The sequence below is a fragment of the Aythya ferina genome, assembly GCF_964211825.1.
Source record: "Aythya ferina genome assembly, chromosome: 3".
NCBI lineage: Eukaryota > Metazoa > Chordata > Aves > Anseriformes > Anatidae > Aythya > Aythya ferina.
The window spans coordinates 71455886-71475863 of NC_140298.1; the positions used below are offsets into that span (position 1 = coordinate 71455886).

The 19978-nt window shown below is 40.8% G+C and overlaps 1 protein-coding gene and 1 long non-coding RNA gene across 4 annotated transcripts in view; one reads left to right on the forward strand and one right to left on the reverse strand.

Moving 5' to 3' along the window:
* The first annotated feature begins 174 nt into the window (after positions 1–174).
* Positions 175–19978, forward strand: part of LOC311434041 (uncharacterized protein) — an 89576-nt gene continuing 69772 nt past the window's right edge. Inside the window, exons 1-11 of one of the 3 annotated variants that reach the window (XM_084513877.1) lie at positions 175–270; positions 5070–5262; positions 6645–6717; positions 6934–7044; positions 7668–7781; positions 9398–9592; positions 10230–10338; positions 14450–14607; positions 15676–15828; positions 16213–16314; positions 18085–18246. In XM_084513877.1, coding sequence (XP_084370003.1) covers positions 231–270; positions 5070–5262; positions 6645–6717; positions 6934–7044; positions 7668–7781; positions 9398–9592; positions 10230–10338; positions 14450–14607; positions 15676–15828; positions 16213–16314; positions 18085–18246 — 1410 coding nt within the window. In that variant the 5' untranslated portion in view covers positions 175–230. Of the gene's footprint in view, positions 271–1325; positions 1558–5034; positions 5263–6644; positions 6718–6933; positions 7045–7084; positions 7125–7667; positions 7782–9397; positions 9593–10229; positions 10339–14449; positions 14608–15675; positions 15829–16212; positions 16315–18084; positions 18247–19978 lie in introns of those variants that run through there. The other 2 variants (XM_084513878.1, XM_084513879.1) reach the window with 2 other exon arrangements.
* Positions 17406–19978, reverse strand: part of LOC311434043 — a 33640-nt gene continuing 31067 nt past the window's right edge. The window contains exons 4-5 of the long non-coding RNA XR_014691238.1: positions 19326–19377; positions 17406–18249 (exon numbers count right to left, since the gene is read on the reverse strand). This is a non-coding gene — a long non-coding RNA (uncharacterized lncRNA). The remainder of the gene's footprint in view (positions 18250–19325; positions 19378–19978) is intronic.

Here is a 19978-nt window from a genome sequence, read left to right on the forward strand (position 1 = left end):
GTTGACATGAAGAAGGAAACAGAAGGACTTAAGAAGCACATGTAGGGGAGGAAATGGCAAGGAGTGAGATCTGGGAGGAGAATATTGGTTTGCTTGCCATTCCAAGACTGTGTTTATGGCTCTGTAAAATTTCTTTTAGCACCCAAGTTGATGCAAGAATGAGGAGGGACGGGTAGGGGAAGAAAAAAGTGTTCCCATTTTTCAAAAATGTTCTACTGCATATCTCAGGTATGAAAAGAAAACAAGTGGTCTTTCCAAGCTCCTCTACAGGTAAGAAAAAAAAAAAAAAAAACACCTGGAAGTGTGCCTTCTTGTTAGGGCTTTGAAGAAAGGCTAGTGATTTGTAGTCACAATGGAAAGTTGGGTCTTCAAATCACTGTTTTGTTCTGGCACCTGACAAGAGAAAGGGTTGTGACATTTTTCAGACAATTACTTAAAATTTAGAATAAACTGTTACGATCTTTGACAGGAGTTGTGTGTGAGAGCTTTTTAGGACAGGTTTGAGGTGGGCAGTGAAGTTTATATGTCATAAACATCTTTATGGGGACTGTGGGAAAACAGGTTTTTCAGCAGATACCTGGGGATGAAATTCCTCCATTCTACATTTCCTTCTTTGTTATGGATTATTTCTGGCTTAGAAAAGCACATTGTATGCTTAAAAGCACTTGAACACATTTTTAAACATGGTATTTTCCTGGTATAGATAGCATTTCTGAGGTAGGCTTACATGTTTCTGGGTGCTGGAATTGCTGATAGTGGAGACAAAAGAAAAATGAGTATTTCTGCTATTAACATTTTCAGATTGTATGTATCCGGCTGTCATGAGATAAGCCTTTGCCATTCCTAGAGGTAGTTAAATAACCTCTGAAGCTCTGTATGTGCAAGTGAGAAGGGCTCATTGTGCCTTAAGGAGCCTAAAGCATTGTCTTTCATGTAGAGGTCCAGCCTGACATGAAAATACTCAGACGTTGGATTGAGAGAAAAATTGGCAGTGTTTTGCCCCAAATACATAAAAATGGGCAGGAGTGAGAGCCAGAAGGCCCTGAGGCCTTGCAGGTGGGGCTTGAGGCCGTCACAGCTCTTGTAGCTTGGGGTTGCTATAGGGAGAACTGGGCCTGCCCGGGCAGGGTGCTGGCACATCAGTCACCTGCTCCATCTGTGCCCTGACCTGGTGTTTGTGTTGTCTGTGGAAACCAGGGGAGAAGGTGCCATCTTGGTGCTGGAGGAGGAGGACCCATGCTCTCCGTGTGGCGGAGGGCAGCAGCTTGGTGGCAGGCAGGCAGCCAGGTATCGGATGGGGCAGTGCTTCAGCGATGAAAGCCTTGAATAGCTGGGCTTCAAAATGTGCCTGCCTGCCTGCTGACAGGAGATATCTGGTCCCAGAGCCCAGAATTAAGCTGCTCTGCTTGCTATTCTGTGGGGTGAGGGGCTGGAGGGAAAAGGGAAAAACTGCTAAAACGGGTCCTGTCAGCAGCTGGGCAGGGAGGGGTTGGGAATCAGCTTGTGTATTTATTTAGTAGCACATTCACAGTTTGGAGCAATTGGCAACCACATAAGGTAAGCCTTCAGAGAGATACACAGCGATGAGCGATTACACAGAACGGCAGTGATGAGGTGAACTTTGTGCATGAGTGCTGGCAAGGTCCGGGTCCCAAGGGGATCAGGCACCCAGATTCCAGCGGGATCTGAACGCTCTAAAAAGTGCTGGCCTTGGACTCTGTAAACATATATTTGGAGAAAGCACTGTGGTTAGAGCAGTCTTTTTTATAAGAACAGTATGTTTTGGCTTAGTAAATGCTTGCTCTACTCTTTTACAGATTCTTGTTTTGATTTATATCTTGCATGTTCTTGTTTGTCTCCTTGAGTGAAACTGTATATTCCTTTTTTTTTTTTTTTTTATAAATGTTTTGAATCCAGCTATAAAGGGCAGCAGACAAAAACACGCAGTGATCCCCAAAAAAGACTAATTGGTTTATTTACTCAAAATCCTGGCTCTTTTATGCTGAGTTATGCAAAATTACCACAGCAAGAATGATCATTGACAACAGGTTTTGTTAGTATTTTAATCTAGGGTTGTATTTTATGGCTAGACTTTAAGGAAATTGGACAAAAGATGTAGGTCAAACAGTATAATTAAAAATACAGAACAGCAGATTGAATCCAATAATAATTCACTTTCCTGCTGCTAATGAAATATGCTAGCACAAATTAATGGCTTGTTACTTAAGCCTGTTGGAAAGACTTTGTCCCAGTACAAAAGGCATTCAGTTTGAAAATGTGTGTTACAATCTTCTAACCAGCAAAGCTAGAGATTGGACATAGCTATAAATCCAGTGTGTTCTGGGAATAGAAGCTGGCAAAAACACTCCTAGCAAAATATCAGAGCAGGATCTCACTGGGATTTGGAGAGCGGCTAATGTAACCGAGTGCAGATGTTTATGTGGACCGAAAGACGTTCCCAGAATAAGAATACCATACAAACACATGGTGATTTTTATAGCAGAAAAACAAGGAAGTGGGGATAATAAAACATATGCTCTTATTTCTGATGAAGCATTTGCTGTTTTGCTCAACGTGCCTGTACTGAAGTGGGCAAGGCTGCCTCTCCAGTGCCTGCTGCTGGGGCCTATGGAAGCTTCTGGAAGTCCTTGGGTTGTGGGGCTGGTGCTCATGTGAAGCTCCACAGGCTCCCTGTGTGGCTCCTTTGGTCTTTCTTAAGTTGGCAGAGGAAGTAAGAGTTTCTGAAAGTGTGATGTATCACACACTGAGGTAACAGCTAAAATAGGTCAGGTGGATTTCATCCCAGACACCTGGTTCTCACCACAGGCTACAAAGGGAGCCTAGGGTGATGAGCTTAAATGAAGATATTTGTGTTAACATAGATTTTAGTCAGATAAATTCTGACTGAACATGGAGCTTTTTCCACTGATTTCTGGGAATCTTGGATTAACTCCTCAAAATTCATGGTGACAGAAGTGCTGCTTAAGTGTAGGGCTGCTGATGGGTTGCGAGTCCTGTGCATGACACTGCTTGCAACCATTTGTCCTTCTGTCTTCATGCCAGCCTCACATGTACTGGCCTAAGTGTGGGTCCCCTTCCCAAAAATGCTCTCAGGGTAACTCTACCAAGATGAGCAGTCTCACTGACCTGAAACTAGGACATCAGGGTCTCAGTGCTCTGTGGTTGAGGAAGAAGCAGATCACTACCAGGCCTTTATGGCCTATGGAGCCCTTTCCTTCCCTACCGTATACTATCTCTATAATTTTTTCACAAACCTATCAAGTTGCACCCAAAACCAGGCAGACTATTTGTACCCAGTTCTTGTACTATAAAAGTGTATTTTGTTGATGCTTAAGACAAGCATATTTTTTTTTGCCAAAAATTTTGCTTTACCTGGTTATCTGGAGAAGTGGTAATTTATATTCCTGCTGCTTCACTCCCCTCAGCTAACTCAACTTCAGTTCCATCTTCTATATCATAGCCTGAGCTAAGTAATTCCCATTAGTTTGTAGCCGTATCTGAATTATTTTTATCTGAACTCTACTGCCTGCATAGTGGCATCTTTTTTTCCCCTCTTGCTAACAAGGATTGTCTGCTTTTTATTTTCCTTACCAATGTTTAGTTTAGCTGGTATTTTTTGCTTTAGTTCTGGGCTTCCCAGCACTTGTTTCTTTTCCTGTTTTCATTCTCTGCCTTTAACTTTTTCATTGGCTGCACCATCCTTTCTTACAAGCTCTTTACCCTGCTTTTATTTTGAGCACAACTATCTTCTCTTGCATGTGAAGTTCAGAGAACTGAATTCTCCAATTCCTTCTTTGGTTCCTTAGTTTGCAGCTCTTACTATCTCTTAACAGAGACAAGAATTTGCCTGAGACCTTAGGATACCGTTGACCAAGAAGATCTGCAATAATGTATATCCTACACTTCTGTATTCAACCTCTGTATTGTTTGTTTGTTTAAGAAAAAGGGAGAAACCGTATGCCCACAGCTGCCAAACAGATTCTGCAGACCACTGAGAAACAGATGCTACAGATTGTTGCTTAGTGGTTGATTAGAAATAAACTTGCCTCTTCCTTCCCTTTGCCCCCAAGAAAGAAAACCCAAATCTTTCTTCAATGACTTGCTGCTTTTCCTTAAAAAGACAGCTCCAATTTTTTTATTTTTTGCTTTCTAATTGATTACACATCTAACTGACAAGGTAGTAAATAACTATAATTCCAGATGGGGGAAGGAACACAGCTACTTTAGAAATTATCCAAAAAAAAAAAAAGATTTTCCCATGAGAACTGAGTGACTTTAGTAAAAGGGGATTATTTGCAGACAACACTCTGTCAAAAAGTGGCATTTCTCGCAAGTTTTTCTACTCCTCGTATTCTGGTCAACCTCAAGTAATAGTTTCAGGTGAGAGAAATAGTGAAAAAATAGATTTTGAAGCTCAGTGGTTTTTATTTTGGAAAATAATTAAAGCAAAAAAGCATCAATTGTTTTCTTGTAAAATGTTTTATTCAGCATATCAAATTTCATTTTTGAGGGTTGTGAGGCATTGGAACAGGCTGCCCAGGGAAGTGGTGGAGTCACCATCCCTGGAAGTCTTCATAAGACGCTTAGATGTAGAGCTTAGGGATATGGTTTAGTGGAGGGCTGCTAGCGTTAGGTTGGAGGTTGGACTCGATGACCTTGAGGTCTCTTCCAACCTAGAAAATTCTGTGATTCTGTGAGTGTCCTTAATTAACTGGGTGAAGAAGGGAGGAGATACTATTTGTTAGCGGGATTAGGGTGGGGCCTTGAAAAAATTTGGCCCAGAACAGTTATCTCCTATTTTCCTCAGGCTAGTATTCAAAATGGGAAGAATCCATTCCACCCAGTTCTGTTCCAGCTATTAAAATAAAATTCTCATTAACGGAAATGCTGAATAGACAGTTTTTTAATGAAGATGCTATGTGTGATATACTTTTTATATATCCACTTATGTATTTTTATATAAACAATATATAGGAGTGGGAATTTATGCTATTTACACAGACAGTTGTCCAGGTCCAGATTTCACAGGTGATTTGTTCTTGAGAAAGGAGCTTCCTCTTCTCGACTGCTTTGTCTTTTGGTCTGCCAAATGGAAATACACAAAATGGATGAAGTATACAAGATCTCTTCTACTGAGAAGGTTCAGCAGCTGGAAAGAGAACTAGCAGCACAGCTGGCAGAGCTGAAGGCACAAATAGAAGACAATGGGGTACTCCAGGGAACACCAAGCAGAGCATACAGGTAACGATAATTTCCTGAGGCATGTAGGAGAGAGTGAGATTATAACAAAGCATTGCATCTCTCTCTTTTTGCCTTTTATTCATTTTTTTCAAATAATATAGATTTCACGTGTCTAAATATTCAATTTAGTGACTTCAATACATACATGGGAACCAGGAATAGCAGGTTTTTCTTTGTGTCTACCCCACCATTACATTTGAAATGGAAGAGAATGTGAAAGCATAAACTAAATCCCATTTCATGTCATGTATTGCAAACAGAACTTTAAATCTGCCTAGCATGTTAAGTACTTCTTTCTTGTGGTGAAGAGGAAGTAGCTTTAAACATAATGCTGGGATGTCTAAACAGAATGGTCACAAGTAAGACAGCTGCTCTTACTTTCCTCAGCCATAATGAGATATAAACTGTGACAATGCACCCAGGTTTGGCTTCAGGCAAGCTGTAGACCACCTGGAGAATATTTGAAGGAAAACAGACATCAAGCAGTCTTGACTATGACACTTGAGACAAAAAGGAAAGCAGATGGGCTACTGTCTCCACTCCACTCTGAATTATAAATCTTCAGACACATGGGAGATTCTCATTAAGACAAGGGGAACACATTTCTGTTTTCATTTATGAATAGGAAAAAAACATGGGCTAAAATTCAAACTTTCCAAATACAGTGTTAATTAAACACTGATGTCTAGTCGAGGAGGTTGCTGACCATTCATGATTGGAGGCCTTTAAGAACAAGATAGATACATATTTGAAAGCAAAAATTTACTTTTCCTGCCTTAGAGCAGTTGGAGTGCTAGATGATCACAAAAATCCCCCCAGTCCAACCTCACTAGGGTTCTGAAGTGTTCCAGAGGCATTTCCCATATATTACTTTTGGCCAAGATTCAGAAGCAATTTTCTAATGGCCCAGGTTTCACCTATGTTTTTAATTTACATGCATACATTTTTATTCAGTTAAATAAAAAAATCGCTACATATGCTTGCTGCAAGTCTATTGATGCGTGAAAATTGAAAAAACAGTTTTCATCCACAACTTTTCTCAGCCCCTTGTGATGCAGACATTTTTGGTAAGAAGCTGGTTAATTATGAAGGATGCTTGTCAAGGCACTCTGCATAATTGTGGGCTGTCATATATGCCCATAAAATTGACAAGCATCCAGATGGACTTTTTAAAGACTTTGACTAAAGAAAATGGAGGTGGAAGAAAGTAGTGTGCCAAAAAATTTCTTCTAATTAAATAAATGATGCTGCTTTAGTATAGGTTTTTATACCATTCAATTCACTATTAACCTCACCATTTGAGTTGTGCTGGGCCTTACCAATGTTTGCTTTCTACAGGCTTGTATGTAACGTTCTGCTGAATGTTTTCTTTTTCGCTGCAGCTCTGTTCCAGTTCCAAAGGATGTAACTTATTTCAGAAAAGAAAGGGAGATAATACTGAAAAAAGTCTTACAGGTAGGTAGCTAAATCATACACTAGCTTAAAATAGGTCACTTTGCTCTTTACCAAGTCAGAAGTGAAAATTAAGTTCAGGAAAAGTGATATGTTTTATGGAATGAAAAACAATCTGGGCCTGTAATATTTCTTTGCCACAGCTCCCAACTAAATTCAAAGTCTGAGTATTTTTCTATATTCACCACTCAGGAGATTCAAAATACGCTCTGTTTGCAGGTGACAGAGGCAAAACCCCTTGTTATTCAGGCTGATGTCATGCAGAGGGAGTTAGAGAGCTGCTGGAGAAGGGAGTACACAGCAGCAAGCTTGCCTCTGCTGCTGCACCAGGTAGGATTTCTGCTTGCTGCAAAGCTCCAGGCAGTTTCTTCTAGCCCAGCAGGTTGCACTGTGATTTTAAAATAAGAATGGTATGCAACTCCTTCCTGAAAACAGGCATGAATGTATTAGTGCTTGCAGTTTAAAACGTTTCCTTGTCTGATGTGAAATAATCCTATTCTGTTTCTTTGAAGAATGGGAACCTCAGCCAGATCAGATGGGCGGGAACGGTGTTCATGTATTTCCCTGCTGCTTTTGCTCTGTTCTATTATATCTGCATTGTGGGATATTTTTATTCCAATTTTTAAAATGGAGCTCAAATTTCTAGGCCCAATGGATGGAATTCTGCCATTTTCCTTGTACTAAGTGTTTTTTTTTTTCATTCCCAAAGTAAGAGGTGGATTATCTTGTTGTTGCTTTCTTTCCACTGTGACAACTTAAGTACCCAACATAATGTAAATGTATAGAATATTTATATTATTAATAATAATAACAGCTCAGGGGTCTTTGATTATTGTTTTGGTGTTGTTGCCTGATGCTTATGATGATCTATATACTGCTTAAGTTTCCTGTCGTGTTAAACTGCTGTTGTTTACTAATGTGTGATGTGTTGGTTATTTTTGATTTTATTCAAGTTTTTTACAGACAGAATCACTCAGCTAGTCCAGAGTAAATATTTGCACATGCTTAGATGGAAGAGATTTTGTACACACAGCAGTGTTATTGAGATGCTTTATCCTCTCTATCAGGTAGGATCCAAAAAGTAGATTCTAGCACATTTAGTAGATGTTCATGAAAAACAGTCTTTTTCAGTGTTAGCAATTGCTTTTTTCATCCAAATAAAAATAATAATACTATTAAGGGTAATTTATAAGACTTTTTAATATTTAGATTTTGGTATTAGTTTATTAGTTATAAACCATCTGTTTATATGCTTTCTATAGAACCATAGAATCATTTAGGTTTAAAAAGACCTCTAATATAATCCAGTCATAAGTTTTCAAGCAATGCAATGCTTGCCTGGAATACCACATCCCTGTCTTCCGCCTGTTAGTACATAATATTCGTATTATGTATGTAATAGGCATTTAACCCTATTTAACTACAGTTGTTACGGTTTATTGAAAAATGTAAGCACTTGTAGCCAAGCAGCATCTCAAGTCCAGTTTAGAAAGATTGAGAGTTTTTACTTTTTATCTCTGCTTTTATTGTTATTTACTTTAATAGCAGTTATTTTTCTCAGTTCAATATTTTCAATTTTCCAGGAGAAGCAGTTTTTGCTGCAAATAAACTGAGTTCTCTTACAGGTGAAAATGTTTTTTTCCCCTTCAGACACAAATAAATGTCACGCAAAATAGCTTAAATAACTGCCTTGCTACTATGTGACTATTCTTCTTTATAGTTGTAATTCATACTTGTTGATGGAATCTTCTATTAAATCATCTCTATTGTCAACAACTCTATTTTCTGCTAAGCACGGTCGTGCCAGTATTCTCAGTAAATCTTTTGTTCTTTGGGTGGCTGGAATTTTCTGAAGGTTGTGACTGCTGGGAATCATGGTGGTAGAGCTTTGGTAAAGAAGACAGTGAAGAGATCCACCATTTTCCCACATGAGCTTGATGACAAGAAGCAGATCTGCAACAGAACTATTTGGGAAACGTATGAGCTGAGGGCCAGGAAAGAGAGAAAACTGATGCTCTGGTGCAGGCAGAGAAAGTGGCAAACTATGTGCATGCTTATCCAGATCCTGTGCTGTTAAAACTACTTAAGTAACTCATTCTGCCATTATTGATGAAAAGGAAAATGCTGAGTAGATGATGGCCAAAGTGTATTTCCAGTTCCTGGCCAGTTCCAGGCTGCCTCTGACCAGCATAGATGAGCATCTAGATGAGCCATTCCCTAATGGGAAGTTCTCTAACATCAGCAAGATGTGTTTTTAAAAAACTGCACTTTTGCCCAGTCTTTTAATGGAACATACTGAGTGAGCAGGGCACTTGTATGTAAAGTCTCACCTTTTCTGGTGTTACTTGAAGAGTCTGGCCTATTTAAATGGAGAAAACATGTGAAAAGATCCCTACATGTTTTTCAACATTATTATTAATCTGTCTGCATTCACACTTTGATGACTTAGTATACTCCGAGCTGTCTGCTTATGGTCAGTGTTAGCTGCGTAGAGAGATTCACTATTTAGAGTGAAATTTGTTTTTCCTCATTGGAAATACCATTCTTAAGCATTTAGGAAGGAATTAAACCTTAGAGATTATTCTCAAACTGAGGCTTCTTAGGGAATGCAATGGTCTTCTAGCTAATTAGAGAAGATGCACAAGTGCAAAAATGATGGTTTCTCTTCTACATTCCTAAATAGCAGCGAGTTAGTCACATCATGGAGGAATACAATGATGCAGTTCAGAGGGCCGCAAGACTTTCAGCTGCAAGGGAGAATTTCCTGACAGGAAAGAAAAATCCAATGAATTTGGTGACACAGGAAGATCTGATGATTTATACTCAGTGGTTAGTGTGCCACTTCCACTCTTTGAAGGGCATTCACCGTTTTCTCCAGGTAAGACAAACATTTTGAACAGTGAAAATATAATTACACAGCATTCAAATCCTGGGTAAGAAAGTAAATTCAGTAAGATAAAATTCAGTGTAAAAGAAATTTAGAGGTTTTGAAGGTACTGAGCCAAACTGCATATATATGACTTTCAGTTCTTTTAGCATATTGATTTTGCTGGAAAGAAAACACCTAAATTCAGCTTTGTCATTGTTGTAAGTGGAATAATGAGTTCTCTGGCTGCAGGGTAAACAGCTTTGGGCTTCTTGGATTTAAGAAGATCTAGAATGAGGAGGAGAAAGCCTGAGAGTTTTTTCCATATTGTTACTCTGATACTGTTTTGATAGAGCAGAATGTTATGAAATGGTTGACTCATCTTGATGAATAGTTAGTAGATTTGAGGAGTATCTGTTTAAGTGTTGCTTTTTGAAGACAAATCTGAGTACATCCTTATTTTATCTAGTTTCTTTAATGATTTTATTAGTGCTACAAATTATTGACAGTGAATGAACTTCTATAATTATACAGAATGGATAATTATATTTTTTTCTTCTGTGTTTTATTTTATTACTAAATTTGCAGTTGAATAGTTGTATGCCTTCTAACTGACTTAGAATAACAACAAATATGTTTTTAAATCCAGATTCTCCAGCATTTGCCTGCTTCTCATAGACTGAATGTGGTTGATGAGAAATGTCCTGATGTGATCCCAGACAACTGGGACAAATTAAGTGCTTTTGACAAGAATTCAGGTATTTTGACTATTAATGTTTTCCTCTTCAAGAGTTTTAGGAAATGGTGAGAAATGATCAGCTTTCCTTTAAAAGTCCTATGGATAATGCATTTGTTTATGTACGTTCTTTAAGAAAGGTCAACAGTGCAAATGTGGGAAATACTGAATGTTGTCCTTGGTTTACATGCTTGAGAAATTTGGAGCATGGCTTTTGAAGTCAGCAAGAATCCTGGAAGTCTGGTGTCCAAATTCCAAAGTGTGGAGCCCTAAATCTGTGGCGGTTCCTGCTCTGGCCTCACTGTGCACTGGGCTGCAGAAACAGGCAGTTCAGAAGAATACTTGTGGGATCAGCTCAGTGGAGAATCCAGGATGTCGTCCTGATTATGCCAAACCCTGAAACTCACCCTTCCAACTTTCTGCAAAGATATTATTTAAAATATTTCAGTGGGTGGCCGGTTTCTGGAGAAACTAAGAAAAGGGATCTATTGTTCTCAGACCCATACTAAACTATCTCTAGAAAAATCTCCTTGTGGTTATTTTCAAGTACCATTCACGTGGGTAATTCCACATAAGCAACATCACTCCCTTCCTTCAAAAGGAAAGAGAACTTGAAAATAACCACAAGGAGATTTTTCTAGAGATAGTTTAGTATGGGTCTGAGAACAATAGATCCCTTAGCTAATTGCTTAGCCCGACAGCATTCCTGTTGCAGAGTGTTTAAACCCTATAATTTAACCTGTGCTTTTACAGAGTGGGAATGGTGTTGCACTGTAGGAGCCCACGGGACTGTCTCTGGAAAAGCATAGCCCCTGCCTCTCTCCTGGGGGTGAGGCAGGGTGTATGCAGTCAGAAAGCGGACTGATGGGATGGAGGAACAAAAGGGGACTGGGACTTGTCTTCCTCCTTCCCTTTCTCCACTGAAAACTTCTCCCAGAGGGTGTGTGCCTGTGGGCCTGCAAGGGGGAGCAGGCCACAACCCTGACCTGGAATGACGCTGCCCTGTGAGGGACACTTTGTGGAGAACGGTGTAGGAAGGGAAGAGGTGAAGAACAGTGCTAAGGAGGGTGCACATTTACCTAGGAAAGACACAGGGCCTTTAGCTCTTAGTTGTTGTCTGCCTAATCTCAGACTGGTCTAACTGGCCTTGCTGGTGCAGCACTCTTTCTAACCTTAGCCCCAGAGGGGTCCCAGGCATGGCATGGCAGCATTGCACCAGGAAAGCAGCACTGTCAGTGTTAAGGCACAGGGAGAGGACAATTAAACACTTCTTCCCTGATAAAACCCCTCAGGCCACATTTCTCTCACGAGTGGGATGGGAGAGGGAGGGATAAGCCATGATCCCACATATGGTGGGCTAATATTGCATGGAGAAGGGCACTAGACCTCCAATATGTTATAGGGTTGATGTGAGCCATTCATTTTGCTGAGAAACAGATGCTTACTGGTATTTAAAAAGCAACTCAGAAGTGATCTAGCTCATTTTGATCTTCAGTATTTAGTTATCTAATATTCGAGGCACAGTAGCATATTACCATCATAAGCTTCATTCATCTCCTAGCTAGATCTGAGCTTCACAGATGAAACAACAGAATGATTAAACAAGACATTAAAAACAAAGACGAAGTAAAGCATGGAACAGAAGAGCAGATGGCCCTTTATTGCTGAAACAATGAGATAATAAATTAGATTACCTGTAGTTCCACTAAACCCCGAGAGTTTTGCTGAACTTTAGCAAACAGTAACTTACCTATTAGAATCATTGTGTGTATCAGCAGTACCCATCTGTATTGGGTAAAGGAGAATGAGCTGGCATTTTTTCAGACTTCCAATATTCTCTGGAAAAGAAGTAGCAGATACAATGCTGCAGTTTGTTATAGCTTGGCCCCAGACAGAAACCAGGCAGCTGGAATAGTGGTAATCGTTCTGTAGAGAAAGGTAATCACAGAATCACAGAATTTTCTAGGTTGGAAGAGACCTCAAGGTCATCGAGTCCAACCTCCAACCTAACGCTAACAGCCCTCCACTAAACCATATCCCTAAGCTCTACATCTAAACGTCTTTTGAAGACTTCCAGGGATGGTGACTCCACCACTTCCCTGGGCAGCCTGTTCCAGTGCCTCACAACCCTTTCAGTGAAGAAGTTCTTCCTAACATCTAACCTAAAACTCCCCTGGCTCAACTTAAGCCCATTCTCCCTCATCCTGTCACCAGGCACATGGGAGAACAGGCCAACCCCCACCTCGCTACAGCCTCCCTTGAGGTACCTAAAAAGAGCGATAAGGTCACCCCTGAGCCTCCTCTTCTCCAGGCTGAACAAGCCCAGCTCCCTCAGCCGCTCCTCGTAGGACTTGTTCTCCAGGCCCCTCACCAGCTTCATCGCCCTTCTCTGCACCCGCTCAAGCACCTCGATGTCCTTCTTGTAGCGAGGGGCCCAAAACTGAACACAGTACTCGAGGTGCGGCCTCACCAGAGCTGAGTACAGGGGGACGATCACCTCCCTAGCCCTGCTGGTCACACTGTTCCTGATACAAGCCAGGATGCCGTTGGCCTTCTTGGCCACCTGAGCACACTGCTGGCTCATATTCAGCTGACTATCCACCATCACTCCCAGGTCCTTCTCTGCCTGGCAGCTTTCCAACCATTCCTCTCCCAGCCTGTAGCTCTGCTTGGGGTTATTGCGCCCCAGGTGCAGGACCCGGCACTTGGCCTTGTTGAACTTCATGCAGTTGACCTCAGCCCATCGGTGCAGCCTATCCAGATCCTCCTGCAGAGCTTTCCTACCCTCAAGCAGATCGACACACGCACCTAACTTGGTGTCATCTGCGAACTTACTGAGGGTGCACTCGATGCCCTCGTCCAGATCATCGATGAAGATATTAAAGAGGACCGGCCCCAGCACCGAGCCCTGGGGGACGCCACTAGTGACTGGCCTCCAACTGGACTTGGCTCCATTCACCACGACTCTTTGGGCCCGGCTATCCAGCCAGTTTCTAACCCAACGAAGCGTGTGCCAGTCCAAGCCACGAGCAGCCAGTTTCTTGAGGAGAATGCTGTGGGAGACGGTGTCAAAAGCCTTGCTGAAGTCAAGGTAGACCACATCCACAGCCTTTCCCTCATCCACCCAGCGCGTCACTCTGTCATAGAAGGAGATCAGGTTCGTCAGGCATGACCTGCCTTTCATAAAGCCATGCTGACTGGGCCTGATCGCCTGCTTCCCCTGCAAGTGCTGCATGATGGCTCTCAGGAGGATCTGCTCCATGAGCTTTCCTGGCACTGAAGCCTACAGCACCCGGTATTCCCAGGAGGTCTCCCATCCAAGTACTAACCGGGCCTGACCCTGCTTAGCTTCCGAGATCAGACGAGATCGGGCGTTGCCAGGGTGGTATGGCCTACGGCCATAGAGTTAAAGATAGAGTTAAACTTACTTCTTAAAGAGGTGAAAAGATGACAAAACATACAGGAACACAGTAGTTTTGTCTGATCAAAGGTGAAGGAGCACCAAAGCCTCGAGCAAACCTGAGACGAGGTAAAGGAGGAGAAAACATTTCCATTCTTCTAAAAATGGGTGCTATACTGCAGACAAGACTCTTCAACACGGATACCAGGCCACTCAGCCATCCCTAGTACACCCTTGTTTCAGAGGTTTGTGATAACAGCATCATGCCAGTATCAGATACTGGAGGAGTGATAACCCTAAAATAGTAACATACTTGAAGTTCTTGTGGCATGTGAAGATTTGGGAGGTGTGTGTGTGTGAGAGAGAAGAATGCTGTATGCCCCTGAGCTATGACTCTTTGTTCAGGCAGTAGGATTTGTTAGCTGGCATCCTTTCCAGCTAGAAGATAGGCACTCCTCCAAGGACCATGGAGGTGACCTGACCTACAACAGCTGTTAGACTTTCAGGGTCTGGTGGAAGGCCCTTCCCTAAAAGCAAAACAAAAATAAAAATCCGTATGAGTGTGGGCTTTTCCCTCCCTCTTTCTTTCTCTGGCATAGATCTGCTTCAGTCTGGAAAAAGGAAATTACATCATTGTATGGATGCAAAGCAAAGGGCACTGACAGTACTCTTTGCAGTCATGTTGCTTAAAATGTCAATGTTCTCCAGCTGGTCTGATTATGGCTTTTTGCAGAATCCTGTCACAAGGACACTGGATTCACTTTGCCACAGCACAGCACTGAAACCGAGGAGCTGAGACCCCAGCTCCAGCTTCTGATGGCTCACTTTGGTATTGACTACAACCTTGAGGATCTGAAGAACCCAGCCAATGAGATGGAGCTCTTTTCCCTGGTAACGGAAATGTGTTTCTTTATACTTAAGGGGAAAAAAAAAAAAAAAGCCTTTAAAAATATGCAAGGAAGTTCCATTTATGACAAGTCAGTGTTTTGTGTCATGGAAAAATAAGGTTATGGTCACTTCTGTTCTTGATGGGAAGTGGCAGAAAAGCCTGGATCATTCCCATTAAGCTGTGGCAAACTCTGACAGTTCTACAGCATTTGTATTTTGCAGTGTTACTGCTCTGAGTCTGTGCCTTTGCTCTCCCATCTCTCACTCGTGCCTTTTGTGTGTTTTTCTCGAGTTTTCCTGCCCCTGTGTTGTGCATCCCAGAGCTGTGGTACTTCCACTAGAGGTCGGCTTCTACACACCATCATGAGGGACTTTGCCAAGCTGCTACAGTTAGGGGTTATCAGCAGGAAAACTGTTTTTCATCTGTTCTGTCACCTACTAGGCAAAACCAACCCCAAACCTCCACTTTGTGTTCAGGGCCCAAAAGAGATGTATAGCTGTGAAACATAAAAAGCATTGCTTTTAAATATGTGTCCTGTCTTACAAACCATGGCCTGTAGTGGAGCTGGTGGTACAGATGAAGAGGACAAAGGTTTGGTTACATAAACTGGTCTGTAAGTCTGCCATCAAATTTGACTTGCCCTGCTGAAATCACTGAACTACCCAAGATAAGTATAGACTAGGAAATAATGCAAATTGCCTTCACTGTAGGCCAGTGGTGCTTGATTAATTTTTGAACAGGATTTTCAAAGAACCTCCTCTTGGTGAATGCTATTCCTACCAAAGTTGATGACAATAGATTTATCACTGACTTTGACCAGAAGAGAGTAAGTATTTTTGAAAATCCTGGTGTTCTTTTTGGAGGCTCTGGAGTTAATAGCAGGGAGTTTCATTTTGCCTGCTGGAAGTGAAAGAAGAAGAAAAAAAAAAGGAACCAAAATGTCATCTTTGTCTCTTGACCATTCCAGTTATTTATTTTGTTTCAGCTGATTATATGCACTATTACTTTTTATAGAATTTAATACGCTGCTTGTGAAATTTATAACCGTGCCATCTCCTTTTATACTTCAGGTTGTCAAAAAGTTTAGAAGCATCTTCAGCAAACAGCAGACGATGACAACGTTTCCAGTTTATGACACACAGGCTTCTAGATCAGATAAATGGGGCATGTTAGATCCAACCAGGGCTTTGAAGAAGAGAGCCAATTGGATTCCCTTTTTAAAGGTAACTGTGAGGAACATTCCTTTTTAATTGTCTTAGTAAAAAGTCCTAACCAGTTTTCAGGACGTACCAAAATATATTTCAAGAAATAATTCTTTTTTGACAAATAGGATGATGATCTTTGAACAGTCAGGTCTTAAGTACCTGCTATACTTAAGTATAGCATATATATATATAGTGTGTGTGTGTATATATATTTTTATATATATATATATATATATATATATATAGCATATATATCTGCATAGTCAAGAGCTCCTGTTCATGTCGGTTGAAAATAAAAAAGTAAAAGTTAATATCTTGCACTTTCCTTGCTAAATATTGCCTCTTATCCCAAAAACATGTAGTGATATTCATGAATTACATGGTTATTTTTATGTCAAACAGGTTAAGCCTAAAGTAGACCCCTGGCAGCAAAAGCTTTTGATAAAATTGAAACAATGGAAAAAAGTGGATAAGATGATGGACCTTCATTCAAAATTTGTAGAGGTAATGTAACTTCTCATTTAAAGTTACTGTAATTTATTTATTGTACACTTCCAGGTAAATTGAATATCTAGAAAAAGGTTGCCTCAGGTTTGTGTATCATCTGTTTATGCCTAAATTCATTAAAGATGCATTACTAAGGTGCTATAGAGAGATTTCTTTTCCCCTCTTTCTCAGTTCAGTGATTTCAAAATGCAGCTTGAACACTTGCATAAATATTCAAAAGCTCTGAAGTTCACCTAAGTCAGGTCAAGTCAGCCTCAGAATTTGTGTCAAAAGTGTCAGAGGAATTGCTCAGAACAGCTTGTTTTTGTTTTTGTTTTTTCTTTTTTTTTTCTTTTTCATTTGACCAAGGTTCAGGCCTGTGGTCAAAAGACAAGGGAGATGCTTCTATAGTGAAGCACAAGTCTAAAACTTGGTAAGGCACAACACAGACTGCTTGTGACTCACAGAGAGGTAACCAAGCTTCACAGGTTCTCTTGATTCTGGTGATATATTGCCATTTCTGGCCATTTTGGATATGTCCTGCAGGCCAGCCCAGTTCCATCTACGCTGCCTGCCCTCGAGCACATTCACAGATCAGGCCTGCTTTGCATCCACAATGGGTTTTAGGGACCTGTAACACTTCACATCATTGTCTTGCAAATCACTTTCAACTGTAAAGAGTAATATTCATTTGTCCTAATTAAATCATATTTACGCCTGTATGGCTGAAAGGCTGACTTGTGTGTACCTAATAAGCTCTGCTCATTCACACCTGCTGCAACTGCATGGAGGGACTGCAGGGCTTTCTGGAGTCTTATCACATTTTTCCTGTGACATTTTCATGTGTCTGGCATCCTCATCTGTAAAACTGGTATAACAGGTGTTCTCTGCCTCTTAAAGGATGAGGAGAATTAATACACTTAAGATGGTGAGCTAGTACTATAGGATTGGGTCTGTATAAATACCTCAGAATACACAACTGATCTGGCAATCAGATGGCGAGATTACTGCCTCTCATTTCTTTGCTAAGGCATGGCAATGTTCTTCAAATTATATATTTGAAACAAGTGATGAAAAAATCCTGCAAGATTAGATATATTTTTCAGAAATTACCTTTTGTACCATGACAGGTTTTATTTAACGTGTTTTTGGCAGTACAAGATTAGGTATTTATTGTAGCTTTTTTTCTTTAATTTAGGACTAAAGTAAGCTTTCTTTTATGACTCCTGTTTTCAGACCCTTTCACCACACCAGATATTTCACAAAGAAACCATTCTTTCAGATCTTGCCACAGCGTATAATTTCTCTGGAAAGCTTGGGCAAAAGCCGTCATCACCACTAACAAAAGTAAAAAATGGCTTTTCAGCTCACTGAGACAATGAAAAAGAATCCTTTTCTTTGCTTCTCCCATGGTAATTTGCTCAGCAAATATTGTATTTTTGGTTTTGGTCAAGAAATATATATACCTCCTTAAGGATAAGGAGTAACAGCAAAAGAGAGGGGAATTACCCAGGAGTCCCACCCCTCCACAAATCCCAGTAAGAAAAAAAGTGCTTCTGTGTCCTTTACAGCCTGGTGCATTCCTTCAGTATGCAATGACAGACAAGTCCATTTCTATATTTTCACCCCAGAGAGTGGGCAGCAGACAACTTTCCCAAATAGAGAAGCAGTAGTGGGCAATGCTGTGCTCCGTCGCTAGATGCTCTGAATTGACTGACTCGCTTTCTGGCATGCTGACTTGTTTGCCTTGTGAATCTTTCCTCTGTGTTTCATGTGGTTTGTCGAAAGGTCTCGGACATGGAGAGGGTGCTGGAGGGTCTCCAGAATCATGCAGCAGTGGTGCTCAAACCACATGCTTCGCAGTCAAGTTCTGCCACCTCTCATGCCTCAGGACAGCCGAATTACGATCATATCTGGAAGGAGGTCTATGCCTTCTCTGAGCATCAACAGGTACTTGGAAGAGGAAAAGATGAATAATAGTCAATGAATGTGTCTAGCGAGTATTCGTCAGTTCCGGTAGGAGGCTCCTCTAACTGATAAGTCTCCCTTTTTCAAAATTTAGTCTCCTTTTACTTGCTAGACAATATCTGCCCAGCTGCAACGTATGGTTGCTTGTCCAAACTATGTACATGATGCCCTCTCTTCCCTGGAGCTCACTAGGGGCTGTGCAGCAGTTGCTGGAGGCCATCCAGCAGCTGAGCACCTGTGAATCTCGCAAGCAGATATCTGCTTTGTGTAGGGACCTGTTCTCACACCTGCAAGAGAACAAGTTCCTCTTTTCAAGGAGGAAGTGGAATTTGTGGGCATGGCCTTAAGGAGGTTCAGTAGCTGTAAGAAAAGTTGTGAGAGATCTTCAAGTTTTGGAGATGGGGAAAAAAAGACAAATGGCCTAACTGACAGGGAAGTGAATAAGAAGTAGGGTCTACCTCTTGGGTATCTGGGAAATGTGTGGCATTTCTTATATGGCATACTCAAACTCTGTTATTAATCGTCTGAATCAGAAGGTATTCCTTTGATGGACTTTGATTACCTGTTTATCTCCCTTCTGATTCAAAAGTCATTCACAGCTGCTGCTTTAACAAAAGTAAAAGCATTACATACAGAACTTTTAAATATCAGAATCTTCTGTATCACCAGTCGAATGCTTCATTTGGCTCACTATACCAGTGTCAGGCCGCATGCACCAGTGGGCCCTGGGCAAATTAAGAAAGGGCTGAAGAATCTCCTTGCCCCACTGTTTGTTTATTTTAAGAGGAAAAGTCCCAGCTACTGGAGCTAGATGCAGCCTCAGTGTCAATTAGAAGGTCCTGCATCTCTGCTTGTGGTCAGGATCAAGCAGGGCAGTGGGTGATGTAGAAGCAGGGCAGAAAGACAGCAGAGGCAGAAAGACATCACTTAATCTCTCCCCATTCCCTCCTTCCTGCTGATGAATCTGCTCCAAGTCTGCTACCAACCCTGTGCATAAAAATAAACCCACATATTTTTGTTAGGAAAAGCTCACACATGTAAAAACATGCAATTCTTCTTACCTCAGGTTGACTTTAACCCAGGATACAGGAAATATTTGATTACTTAATGAAACTTCAGAAAAAAAAAGAAAAAACACAAAACAAAACATTAGGTTGACTAATGCAAAGTACATAAGGATTAATAAAATAAAAAAATAAATAAATTTGCACTGTACCTCTCCTGAAAAATACACTGACTCCATGACTGGACTGGGAAAGAGTTCTTTTGCAAGGGACATGACTGATCTCAGTAGCATTAGGTTAATTAAAAAAAGAATTTTGAAATCAGCCTGGTCATGATGGTATAGCAAGGCTAAACTCAGATCTGCCACAAGAAAAGCACTATGTAGGTCCCAGTGCTTTTAAAAACAAAATTCAACTTTTACTCAAATATATGGCATCAGGCTTCTTAGTCAGTTCACTGGCATATTTAAAATGGCAGTTTCTGTATTGCTTTAAAGTGGAAATTTTAAATGGACATGCTTCATGTCATGCTTAGTTCAAATAATTACACTGATGATATTTAATAGAGATGCAAAAATACTGCTTTTGATTCGTAAAACTATACGATAATTCTATTTAAGCTCACATTACTTTAAATAATAGTGATTGAAGGACCTAGTATTTCTAAAATTTAAGAAATTAGATATTGTTTGGAATCAACAGGAACAGGA